The sequence below is a fragment of the Phoca vitulina genome, unplaced genomic scaffold (genome assembly GCF_004348235.1).
Source record: "Phoca vitulina isolate PV1807 unplaced genomic scaffold, GSC_HSeal_1.0 scaffold38, whole genome shotgun sequence".
Lineage (NCBI taxonomy): Eukaryota > Metazoa > Chordata > Mammalia > Carnivora > Phocidae > Phoca > Phoca vitulina.
This window is the reverse complement of record NW_022589741.1, coordinates 13,014,540-13,026,885: the sequence shown is the minus strand read 5'-3', so window position 1 is coordinate 13,026,885 and position 12,346 is coordinate 13,014,540. Positions and strand designations below refer to the sequence as shown.

At 46.2% G+C, this 12,346-nt stretch overlaps 1 protein-coding gene across 1 annotated transcript; it reads left to right on the top strand.

Moving 5' to 3' along the window:
• The first annotated feature begins 8,882 nt into the window (after positions 1 to 8,882).
• On the top strand, positions 8,883 to 11,137 carry APOA5 (apolipoprotein A5). The gene is made up of 3 exons (XM_032428084.1): positions 8,883 to 9,053; positions 9,149 to 9,260; positions 9,778 to 11,137. The coding sequence occupies exons 1-3, from the start codon at positions 9,014 to 9,016 to the stop codon at positions 10,727 to 10,729; spliced, it is 1,104 nt and encodes a 367-aa protein (XP_032283975.1). The 5' UTR covers positions 8,883 to 9,013; the 3' UTR covers positions 10,730 to 11,137.
• Positions 11,138 to 12,346: the final 1,209 nt, after the last annotated feature.

The window sequence follows — 12,346 nt, the reverse complement described above, 5'->3', positions numbered from 1 at the left end:
GCACAAGCAGGGGAAGCAGCAGAGGGAGAAGGAGAAGCAGGCTCCCCGCTGAGCAGAGAGCTCGATGCCGGGCTCATTCCCAGGACCCTGGGATCATGACCTGAACCAAAGGCAAGACGCTGAACCAACTGAGCCACCCAGGCGCCCTGTCTTAGAATCTTTCCTCGAAGAAACAAAATGTGGTAGACAGAGCCCAAGTCCTTGCTGTTCTCCCTGCCCACCCCATCTATTTGCTTTCCCTCCCCAAGGCCATCATGAGCCCGAAGATGGTGAGTCTGCTTTCCACCCACAGGTTTATTCTATTATATGTATTTTTGGAACCAAATTCATGAGCAGTGCTGTTTCACATGCTGTAAAAATTCATGTAAACAGTATAAAATTATTTGTATCCTCTTGCTATTTGCTTTCTTTCACTTTACATTACGCTTTGGGGATATATCCATCTCTCTCTATAATGTGTTCATTGTTACCAGCGAATGTAGTACTTCATTCTGTGAATGTACCAGAATTTACTCATCCATCTATTGATGGACATTTAGGGTGTTTTCCGTTTTTTTGTTTTTTCAATTTATTTTATTATTATTATTTTGCTATTACAAATAATACTTGGATTTCCCTTGAGGCCTAGTATGTACTAAATTATGGTAAGGATTCTGTATTTCCTGAGGTACAGGTTCTTATATAGATCGAGTTTGTGGCCTATTGTTCACATCTTTTATTTTTCTGTGATTCTATCCATTTTGAGAAAATGGTACTAAACTCTCTGAGCAAATGTGTCAAGTTCTCTTTGAGACTCAGCAGCTTTTCAGTTTATCTCTTTTGAGGCTATGATGTTAGATTTCATTTACCTGGTAAATGTTTTTCCCTGTTTTTTTTTCCTGGTAAATTTTTTCTTTCTGTTAATCCTTTTTGCCCCAAAGCTTATGTGCTCTGATATTATATTGTTATACCTGCTTTCTTTTCATTAAATTTTGTCTGGTATGGGTTTTTAAAGTCCCTCGCCCCTGCTATACTTTCTAGCTTTTCTCTGATGTTATATTTTCAGTATGTCCCTTTAAGTCGTGAATGACTGGAATTTTTATAAAATCTAATTTTTATAAAGCAAATTGTCACTAATGACAATAGAAAACCCTTATGCAGCACTTACTATGTGCCCAGGAGTGCTCTGAGCATTTTTTATTTCATGTATTAATACATTAAAACGTTCATTTCCCACAGAACCTATGAGGGAGGTATTATAATTATTCCCAGTTTACTAATAAGGAAACTGAAGCACAGAGAAGTTAAGTAACTTGCCCCAAGGCCACAGAGCTAATCCATGTCAGCATTGTAACCCACACTGTCTCGCTCCAGAGTTGGTGCTCTATGGCCTGGTTTAATCTATTCCCCTCTGTTGGGATTACTGATTGATTTCTCATATTCTTTTGTATCTTCTATTTACCACGGTATTTTTTTGCTTCTTTTGTCTTCTTGCTCGCCCTTCTATTGGTTTTATTATGTTCCTTTAAAAAATGATTTTATGTACTTTTAAATTTTTAAAGTTTTTATTTTATCAAACTTCACGGTTTAGAGAATCAAACAATACTACAAGTTAGGATAAAAAAAGTAAACGTCCCTTAAACTCATCCCCATTTTCCCCTCTGCATAAACACCTTTTGGCTCTTAGAAAATTCTGTTATTATTCTCTGATCTTCCAGTTCCCCAGACATGACATAGGAGGCCAACTGGCACCTGGGGATTAAGTGTAAAAATAAATAAAAAAATAAAAATAAAAATGGGGCTTTCTTTCATATATACACACCTTATGCACACACACTTTCCAATTTATTATGTCATAGGTCTTATTTAAACTATGATATCATAGCCAGTATTCATATTATCATGATTATGTACATGGTATTCATATGTGGTTTACTATGGTAATTTTTCCAGTACTTTTTTTTTCTACTTGCAGTTAATAATTGTCTTTTGTGGTTGTTAATTTGGTTTCCTATATGTTTCAATGATTTACCCCCAGATTTTTGCCCAGTTTGCATAAATCTGAAATGTAGAGGGAAGCAGGTTAGGGAGCAGAAATCAAGCATACATATGAAATACACATATAGAGAGAGGAAGCAAACATGGCAAAATATTAATTACTATATTATTAATATACAATTACTGAACCCAGGTGGTGAGTAAAAGGATGATCACTGTACTTTCAACTTTTCTGTATGTGTGAAAATTTTCATAGTAAATTAGAAAAAAAAATGAAGCTGATATGAAGCCTTGAGTCCATGACTCACTCTCAACCACAAAGAACCCCCGAAATTGTTTCTTTTGGCCTATTTTCTTGGGTTAGCCAAATTTCTCAGGAGAATATTCCAGTCTCCTTCCTGGAGGGTAAAGTCTAATTGGCCAACATTTTGACCAAAGGAAAAGATGGTGTAGAGGGATGCATCCCATAATTCAATATAGAAAATTTTACTTAAATGTTCTTTTTTTGTGTAGAAGAACCCTGGTGTCAATAACACCATGTTTTCTCCAGGCCAGAGACTGCCGCCCCTTTAACCTCTCCGGGGAATACACCTCTGGTTTCCCGCTGCTTTGGGGGAAGGCCGTAACCCAGCTGAGTGGTGTTGGGGAGGACGTCTGCTTCTCAAACAGACTTGCAACCAGTTGCCACATCTTGAGCCCCACTGTCACCCGTGCTTCTAGAAGAATCTATCGCTGCTAATGTCTGAGCTTCCAGGGCATTCAATAGTACAGATCAGGGGGTTTCTTGGCTTTCTCCAGCACTGCTGCAAAATTCATCTTCTCAGGTGTGTGTAGTTATTACCATTTGACCATTTGGAGGTTTTCCAACTTCCAAAATATCTTGTCTCCTATTCTCTTTGTGCATTTATGCATTTCTTTTTTTCACAGTGCCCTTTTATGCTGCTTTATTGGGATTTCAGAATAGGTACAGGCTGATGCATACAATCAATCCACCACCCTTTACTAAAAGTCAATCTGGTGTTCTTTAGTCTCAATCCCATGTACTAGTTTGAAAGTTATACATTCTTCGTTTCTTTTAATGGGTTATCCTTAAAATTTGAATATTCCTGCTTGACCTCACAAAGTCTAAAAGATAATCAATATCCCTATCTTCTTACTGAATAATGCAAAGACTGCAGAATGCTTTAACTTTGATCTCTGCTTTCTCGTTTTCCACACTACTTTGGCCTAATATTTTAGGTCCTCCTTGTTTATAACACTTCCTCCAAAGTAGTCCCTTCATCAGTATATATTTATTGAAGCCGCCTACCATGTGACAAGCAGTTTTCTAATTACTGGAAACAGCAGCTAATGAGATGAGCTACATTTAAAGGTATTTTTTGTTAAGTTGGACTATATGAAATTGCCAATATTTGACCAATTTTTAGTGGCAAAGAACTGGTTTTACATGGCTTAAGTATATGTATGTTTAAATACATACACATTTCTCTTTCTATTCTCTTTGTAGAAATCCCAGTAGGTATATGTTGGATCCTCCCATTCTGCCCCCCATGTCTCTTATCTTCCATTTCATAACTTTCTTCTCTCTATGATTCTTTCTGGGCGATTTTCTCAGATTGCCCTTCTAGTTTACTAATTCTTTCTCCAACTGTAGCCAAATGATTTTTTTTTTTTCATTTTAATGACTATATTTTCCACTTCTAGATGGCCTATCTAATTGCTTTTCTTTTTGACAAATCATGCAAATAGATCATCTTTCAAGACAAAATAGTGATTACACAGGTCACTACTAAACATGCTTGGCTATTTCAGTGCTGTGTTAAATACCCCCCCTTTTTTGGGTGCATTTGAGGTATATATGTTGTTGTTGAAGTGGACTTGCATTTACGCCTGGTGAGAGAAGTAAAACAATGTACAATGTATCCATAATGAATGGTTACTCTATTCTACCTATGTTTCTGGTATGTTCTGGGATGGACCCTGGGATGCTGCCACACTGAGTAAAGACTAATCCACCCCAGTTTACACCTGAGTTATTGGCAGATAAGATGGAAGGAGAACAATCTGCAACAAGTTTGACTAACCACAGATGGTCCCCAACTTACAAATTTCAACTTACCAATTTTCGAGTCTAGGATGGTGCAAAAGAGATCTACAATCAGTAAAAACCAAACTTCAAATTTTGAATCTGGATCTTCTCCCAGGCTAGAGATTCACAGCACGATCCCCTCCCTTGATGCTGGGCAGTTGTAGAGAGTGGTGGCTCCCAGTCAGCCCTGCGATCACAGGGGTCAACATCCGATACACTGACAACCATTCTGCCCCCGTGCAACCTTCTGTTTTATCACTTTCAGCACACTATTCAATCATTCAATATTGTTAGGTTAGGTGTATGAAATGTATTTTCTTTTCTTTCTTTTTTTTTTTTGAGATTTTAGTTTTAAGTAATCTCTACTCTCAAAGTGGGGGCTTGAACTCAATCCCGAGATCAAGAGTTGCCCGCTCCACTAACTGAGCCAGCAAAGCTCAATATTTTCAACGTATGATATGTATTTTCAACTTACAATATTTCCAATTTGGGATGGGTTTATTGGGATGGAACTCTATCATAAGTTGAAGGAGTTCTGTATTTAGAATGAGGCGTCACTAATGTTCCCTTAAAGAATAGGTCAAAAGAGGAAGACTGCCTAAGAAATCTCATTTGGTGCATGTTGACATTTTATTTGAAATCCATATACTTGTGTATTTCATGTGTTTATAGCAAAAGTGCTCCTACAGAACCTTAAAGAATAAGGTACCTTTTAATCTTTACAAATACATTTTCAAATTATTTTTACTCTACGTCCAGATTATGTTGGCAATTCCTGGATTTAAAAAAAAAAAATCCAAATGGGTAATTCTCTTCTAAAATTCAGCTGAGAGTATCAGATACTAAGCAACAAAGAAACATGAAGAAAAAGGAAGTGCAAACAGCTTCATGTGGAAATAATCTGGTTCAAAATATTTCATATCTGACCCTTCTTACTGCACCACATCTGGAGATACAAAATGTTATGTTGTCTTGCTATTTGGTGATGCTAAGTTTGATCACTTGGTTAAAATGATCCACCAGGTTTCTTCATTGTAAAAAATAGACTTAATAATTAATAGGTCATCTATCTGTGGGGTGATACTTTGAAGGCATGTGAGCATCCCTTTCCTCAACAGTTTTTCACCTTATGGTTTTAGCATTCATTGATAATCCTTGCTTGAATCAAATATTATCTGAGGGCTCAAAATAGTAGTTTTTAAAAAAGATTATATCATTCCATTTACATGTAGTAGCTGATTTCTTCTGTAAGCAAGAGCTTTTAGAAAGCTTGTGTTCACATTCAAAGATTGGAACCAAAAATGTTTAACCTGAATCTAATGATGAGGAAACAGTCAGTCAAATCCAGAACATTTTACAAGACATCTCCCCTGGACTCTTCAAAAGGAGCAAATGTCAAGGGTTGGGGAGTACTGTTCTAAATGAAAAAAGACCATAGAGGCATGACAACCTGATAAGATGTGTTGGATCCTGAATTTAAGAAGAAAAAAAGAAAGAAAGAAAAAGTAGCTGCAAATGGTATTTTGGGAGAATTGGGAAAATTTGAGTGTTTAATATATCTTAGGTGATATTAAAGAATTATGTCAATTTCATGGTGTCATAATGGTATCATGTTTATGTAGAATTGTCCTTATTCTTAGATGTATGCTGTCACACACAAAGCACATAACACATACGCAAGCACAAATACCTCCAACCAACCCAAACAGTTTAGAAACTAAAACAATAAGATGGCATCAAATAGAGAAGCAGGAGTGTGTCTTGCATCTACCTCTTGTATTAATGTAGGTTCGGTCAGAAAAGCAGAAGCCACTGTGTGTATTTCAAGTGTGAAAGGCTTTAATATAGAGAATTCAAGGTTTATAAAACTCTTGGACGTGATGGAGGAGTGATCATCTCAGCTTGCACTTGAAGGAGAGATGCTCAAAAGTTCACCTGTTAGTAGCTAAAAATGAGAAACTCACCTAATTGTCTTAGGCTACAAAACCAATGAATGTGATTCTTAAGAAGGTCATCCAGAAGCTGCCTTAAACCCCAAGTCTGTCTGCCTATGCATCTGCCTGCAACAACCAAGGAAAATAACCGTCTCTCCTCTTGCCTGTCATACTGACTGACTCTAACCTAGGCCCAGAGAGGGAAGGGGATTCTGGGAAATATGGTTCCAGGTGTCTCTTCTGCATTACCGACAAGACCTGAGAAGGTGTCGTGATGAGGGTCGCCTGGGTGGCTCAGTTGGTTGAGGGTCTGACTCTTGACTTCGGCTCAGGTCTTGGTCTCAGGGTTTCAGGGTCATGGGATCGAGCCCCGCATGGAGCCCCGCAGCATCAGGCTCTGCACTCAGCAGGGAGTCTGCCTAAGATTTTCTCTCTCCCTCTCCTTCTGCCCCTCCCCCTGCACACACACTCTCTCTCTCAAATAAATAAATAATCTTTTTAAAAAAAGAAGGGGTGGTGATGATACCAATTTACAGACACTACAGTGCAGCTATATTTTATACCATAACCTCTGCAAAAACTATTAGAATACCGAAAATGCTTTTTAAAAAAATACGGTAAAATATGCATAACGTAGAAATTATCAGTTTTAAGTGCAACAACTGTTCAGTGGCATTAAGTACATTCACACTGTTGTGCAACTAGTACCACTCATCACCTCCATAACTTTTGCATCTTCCCAAACAGAAGCTCTGTGCCATTTTAAAAAATGATTGATTAATTGATTGATTGATTGATTTTAGAGAGAGAGAGTATGAGTGGGAGGGGCAGAGGGAAAGGGAGAGAGAATCTCAAGCAGACTCTGCACTGAGCCCAATGCAGGGCCTGATCTCATGACCATGAGATGCAGAAACCACCCCCACGAGATGGAGAAACCACCCAGTCTGTGCCATTAAACATAATGTATCTCTTTTTCCTGCCTCTCCCAGCCCCTGGTAACCTCTAATCTACTTTCTGCCTTTGCCTTTGACTATTTTAAGTACTTCATTTAAGTGGACTCATACGAGATTTGTTCTTCTGTTCTGGCTTATTTATTTCACCCAGCATAATGCCATCAAGATCCATCCATGTTATAACGTGTGTCAGAATTTCCTTCCCTTTTAAGGCTAAATAATATTCCATTGTGTACATATCCCACATTTTGCTTATCCACTCATCTGCCGATGGGCACTTGGGGCCGTTTCCCCTTTTGACTATTGTGAATAGTGCTGCTGGGAACAGGGAAGTAGAGATATCTGTTCCAATTCCTGCTTTCAATTCCTTTGGTTATCTACCCAGAAGTGGAATCGCTGGATCGTATGGCAATTCTAACTAATTCAAACCAAGTCTGAAAAAAAAAAAAAAGAAAAAAAAAGAATATAAGTTCCCCAAGGGATAGGCTATTTCGGGCTGAGGGAGCAGCATGTAGGGACGCTCAGGGTCCTGAAAGAGATGGCATGCTCAGGGAATGCCAAGGGTGTTGGGTGGGAGGAGATGAGACCGGAGTGGGCTGGGACGAGCTACGGCAGAGCCACGGCAGAGGACGCACGGAGTAGGCTGGACTTTGGCAGAGACACCCGTCCGAGGCTATGCACGTGATCAAGATGGGAAACAAACACAGCTGTGATGTGACTGGTAGTGGAAATGGAAGACAGGGGACTGATTCAGGATACATTCAGGAGTAAAAATCAGGATTTCCTGAATGTATGTTTAAGTACATGGAGTGGGCGTGTCATCAAGGGTCCGGGCTCTTGGGCTTCCCCTCCTCAGAGGCCCTGGGGGTGCAGTTCAGCTTTTCCCGTGGGAAGAATCCTCCTCTTGCTCCAATTCTTTGGGCCCAGAGTCCCTGGCCCTGATGCCTCTCACGGCCTTCACCCTGTCACATCTGACTTCCCTGAGTTCCTGGATTATTTCATAAAGTGGAAGATGGGAGCACCCTTAACCCTATAAATGCTGGCTCTTCCCAGGCTGCCTGAGGGGCCTGTAGTGAAGCTGTCAAGAGCTGCTCAGGTTCAGGCTGGCCCCTGGACCCTGTCCCTGTCTGGCGAGGGCACGGTGCCTCTGGGCTAAGAGCAGGGCCCTCAGCAGATAGGCTTTCCTCTGTTGGTGGGCCAGCCAGCTGCTCAGTGGGAAGGGTGAAGCTCAAGGGACTTGGGGGGAACTGGGTAAGGAGTTTAGATTACTCCTTGATAATCTTTCCAGGCAGGACCTTTCTGCTGAAGCAGCCCCCTGATACCAGGGCGCTCATTAACCCTCTGGGTGCCAGGGAAGGGCAGGAGGTGAGCCTTGGGGAGGCAGCTGAGGTCAGCCTTCTTTGAACCTCCACGTGGTATTTACTCAGGGCAATTGTTGCCAGAGGCCCAGGCCCCTGGAGTATAAAGCCGAATGTCTGCTCTTTGTGCCCAGAACTGAGCAGGTGAGCGGGTGCTGGGTAGAGGGGTGCGGGTCAGATTCCTCAGGGAGGGGATTGCAGGGGTCTCAGCAGAGAGCTCTTGGGCTTCTTGGGGTGGGAACTAAGAACTAAGGACATCCTCTTGGAGCACTTTGGCAGAGTTGCTTCTTCTCCCTTGGGATCCCTCAGCTTTCCCAGTTGCTGAGTGGGAGGCAGGAAGAGAGGTGAGCAAGGGAGTGATGGCAGAAGTGGCCAAAGGAGCTGCTCATGGGGTCTCGGGAGGGTGGTGGGGGAAACTCTACAAAGCAGTTTGAGCTCCACACTCCATATGTGTGATCCAGGTGAAAAAAAAGCCCCCCTCTCCCCAAAACACCCTGTCCCTCCCAGCCATGCTCACCTAGATCAGTCCTCATCAGCCCGGCAGCCCTGTGCTCCGCATATCTCAGGGAAAGGTTAACAGATTTTGGGCAGGTTGGCCCTGGAGCAGGGCCCCCTGGGGCAAAACTGGGAGATGTCCTTCCTTTGCTTCTTCACCTTAACCGGGCCTCGGTTCGCCTTCTTCCTGAGTAGACAACAGCAAGCATGGTTGCAGTTCTGACCTGGGCTCTGGCTCTGCTCTCAGGTGGGTCTCCAGCCCTGACTTCAATGCGGAGGTGTGGGTGGAGGCTGGACTGAGGGGGGAGACCCAGCCTCTAACCACCCCATCCCTCTCCACAGCATTTGCAACTGCCCAGACACAGAAAGGCTTCTGGGACTACTTCAGCCAGAGCAGCGGGGACAAAAGCAAGGTGGCACGGGTCCAGCAGCAGAAGCTGACATGGGAAACCACGTGAGTGGCTAGGACAAGGGGTGTGGGTGCAGGGAGGAGACAGCCGAGCAGAGCAGTGGGGTGGTGTGCGGCCTCTGATTCCTCAACCTCCATAGTCCTCACTGGGACAGAGGAACAGAGTTGTGCTAGTTTTGCCTCATGCCTGGCCTTCCTGGGCTGTGCAGCCCCCTCTGCTCACAGCAGCACCCCCACCTCCACCCTGATCTGCTGCCCCCTGCGCACTGAGGTGTGGGACCTGGGAGCCGTGGAGGGGACCCCCACCGTGCCCCCAGAATGAAAGGACACTGTGAGAGTCCAGATGCATCTGTGTTTCCTTGGGCAGTGTTGGTCTGGATTTGCACGTGCCATGTGTTTGTACTTGTGTGTGAGGAGTTGTGTGGTTGGCCCGCAGCTAGGACTAGAGCCCTGGACTAGAGCCACCGCCCTGCATCCTTGGTTTCCCCCAGATCAGTGAGTGATGTCTCTGGTGATGGTGGGGCCAGCAGTACGATGGTCTGGATGTCTGTCCCTTCCCCAGGAGCCTGAAAGACAGCCTTGAGCAAGACCTCAGCAATATGGACAAGTTCCTGGAAAAGCTGGGCCCTCTCAGTGGGCAGGGGAGGGAGCCTCCCGGGCTCGCACACGACCCCGAGGGCATGCGGCAGCAGCTGCAGGACGAACTGGCGGAGGTGAGGGCGCGCCTGGAGCCCTACATGGCCGAGGCGCACCAGCAAGTGGGCTGGAATCTGGAGGGCCTGCGGCGGCAGCTGAAGCCCTACACCGTGGAGCTGATGGAGCAGGTGGCGCGGCGTGTTCAGGAGCTGCAGGAGCAGCTGCGCGTGGTCGGCGAGGGCACCAAGGCCCAGCTGCTGGGCGGCGTGGACGAGGCGCGGGGCCTGCTGCAGGAGCTGCAGACCCGCGTGGTGCAGCACACCGGCCGCGTCCGGGAGCTCTTCCACCCCTACGCCCAGCGCCTGGTGACCGGCATCGGGCGCCACGTGCAGGAGCTGCACCGCAGCGTGGCCCCGCACGCCGCCGCCAGCTCCGCGCGCCTCAGCCGCTGCGTGCAGACGCTCTCGCGCAAGCTCACGCTCAAGGCCGAGGCTCTGCACGCGCGCATCCAGCAGAACCTGGACCAGTTGCGGGAAGAGCTCAGCGCTTTTGCCGGCGCCGGCGCTGGCGGCGCGGAGGAAGGGGCCAACCCCGACCCCCAGATGCTGTCCCAGGAGGTGCGCCAGCGACTCCAGGCTTTCCGCCACGACACCTTCCTGCAGATCGCCGACTTCACCCGTGCCATTGACCAGGAGACCGAGGAGGTCCAGCTGCAGCTGGCGCCGCCCCCGCCAGGTCACAGTGCCTTCGCCCCAGAGTTTCTCCAAGCTGACAGCAGCGAGGCCCGGAGCAAGCTGCAGGCCCGTCTGGAAGACCTGTGGGAAGACATCAACGACAGCCTCCATGACGGTGGTCTCAGCCATCTAGAAGAGCCCTGAGGGTCTACTGATCCAGGCTCACTTCTCGGCTCCTTGGCTGAGCCCAGGATCTGAGCCCCTGGCGTGGCTCAGTCCTTGACAGTGGCCTGTTGGGCAGAGGGTGGAGGGCCCTGCACAGGATAGGCGAGGCCACCAAAGGGACTGTTGTCCCTGGCATATCCAGCCTCCTGCGATTCCCCCATCCGGATGCATTACACTCACCAGGCTTTGCAAACCCAGCTTCCCGTGTTCATTTGGGAATCCTCATGAGTTGCTCCATTCCGGGATGGTGGGAGTGGGGAGGGAGAGAGGCACTTTATGTGCAGGTAATTATGTGCAGTGCAAGCCTGTTGCCATGGTGCTGGAAGCCTGTGCCTCTTTTTCCCCGGGGCTTGACTCTGATCACTTCTGGCCGCCTGGTGGCCACTGCTACAGCTGCTCTATGGGAGAGGAGCTCTTTTCTCCCCAGGGCCGCCATGACAGCTTCTGTTGGGGGAAGAGAAGGGAGAAGGGAAGAAAATATGATAAGAGCGTGTGAAGGCGTGTGCATATATCTCTGCTGGCTCTGATGCTGGTGGGTGCAAATGGTGGGGGTTGGGATGGGAAGGAGCAGAGCCTGCATTTCCTTACATCGCTCTACATCTAAACAGCTGACCAAGCCCTCCAAACTGTGGGGGCTTCTTAAAGCCTCGGGGGAAGCATACTGTATGTCCTGTCCATCTGGGACCCCTCACTTCTGACTCCCTGGCTGAAGCCTAGACTTCTGACTCATAAAATAGAGGCATATGGTGGAAGATTATTTGCCTGGTGTGACCCTTATTGGAGCCATGTCTGAAAGCAGTGGCCTCACCGCTATCCCCAAAGCACACCCATCACTCATTCCAGTCCCTCAACGCTCTGTCTCAGGGACCCTCTCCCAATCCAGGTCTGCCAGAGGGTCCTGGCTCTGGCTAGACTCTGCCTTAGATGACAGCTGTCTGTCATGCCTGGGTGTGGGCCTGGCTTAGAGACCCTTCCTCTGCACCTGCATTGCTCATCAACCTTATCACAGGGCAGTGTGCCTGAAGTGCAGACTCCTGAGGTGGCCTGTCTCCTTTGTTCCTGTGGTTCCAGATTTTGAATGGCCTCCTCATGATTGACCCTCTTCTTGAGAACTCCAAATCTTAAACTCCACAATTCCCCATATACAGACTCACTTGGGGGCGACAGAGGTCTTCATAGATCCCCCTAGGAACTGTGAAATTGGGGATGGGTGAAGTTGGGGGGAGGGAGAGGAAAGGGTAAATACACCCTGTCCAGCACCTTTGGAAGGTCCTGTCCAGCACCCTTTCCTCCGCTCGCAGCCTGCCCCACACAGGGTTCTCAGCACCCCATATGAATCTGGCCTAATCATGCCTGCAGGCTGGATCTCTTCCCTGACACCCTAGATTTAGCAACTGAACTGGGTGAGAGGTGCCCAGGGAGAGGAGATACTGGAAAGGAAAGTTTACCACAAAAAGAGGTGTTTTTGTTGTTGTTAGGAAACTGTGAGGGGTGAGTCAGCTGGGGTTTGATGTGCTGGGGATGTGGGGGTGGGAGTAAAAATGAGGGCTGTGTATTTGAGGCTGGAATTTGGGCACTTGCTTATGAGGGCAGAAA

Bases quoted from the DNA above. Each gene is read 5' to 3' on its own strand.
- APOA5 (XM_032428084.1), top strand. From the start codon at position 9,014: ATGGTTGCAGTTCTGACCTGGGCTCTGGCTCTGCTCTCAG. The intron at 9,054-9,148 runs GTGGGTCTCCAG...CCCTCTCCACAG, and splicing joins GGCTCTGGCTCTGCTCTCAG to CATTTGCAACTGCCCAGACA. The intron at 9,261-9,777 runs GTGAGTGGCTAG...TCCCTTCCCCAG, and splicing joins AAGCTGACATGGGAAACCAC to GAGCCTGAAAGACAGCCTTG.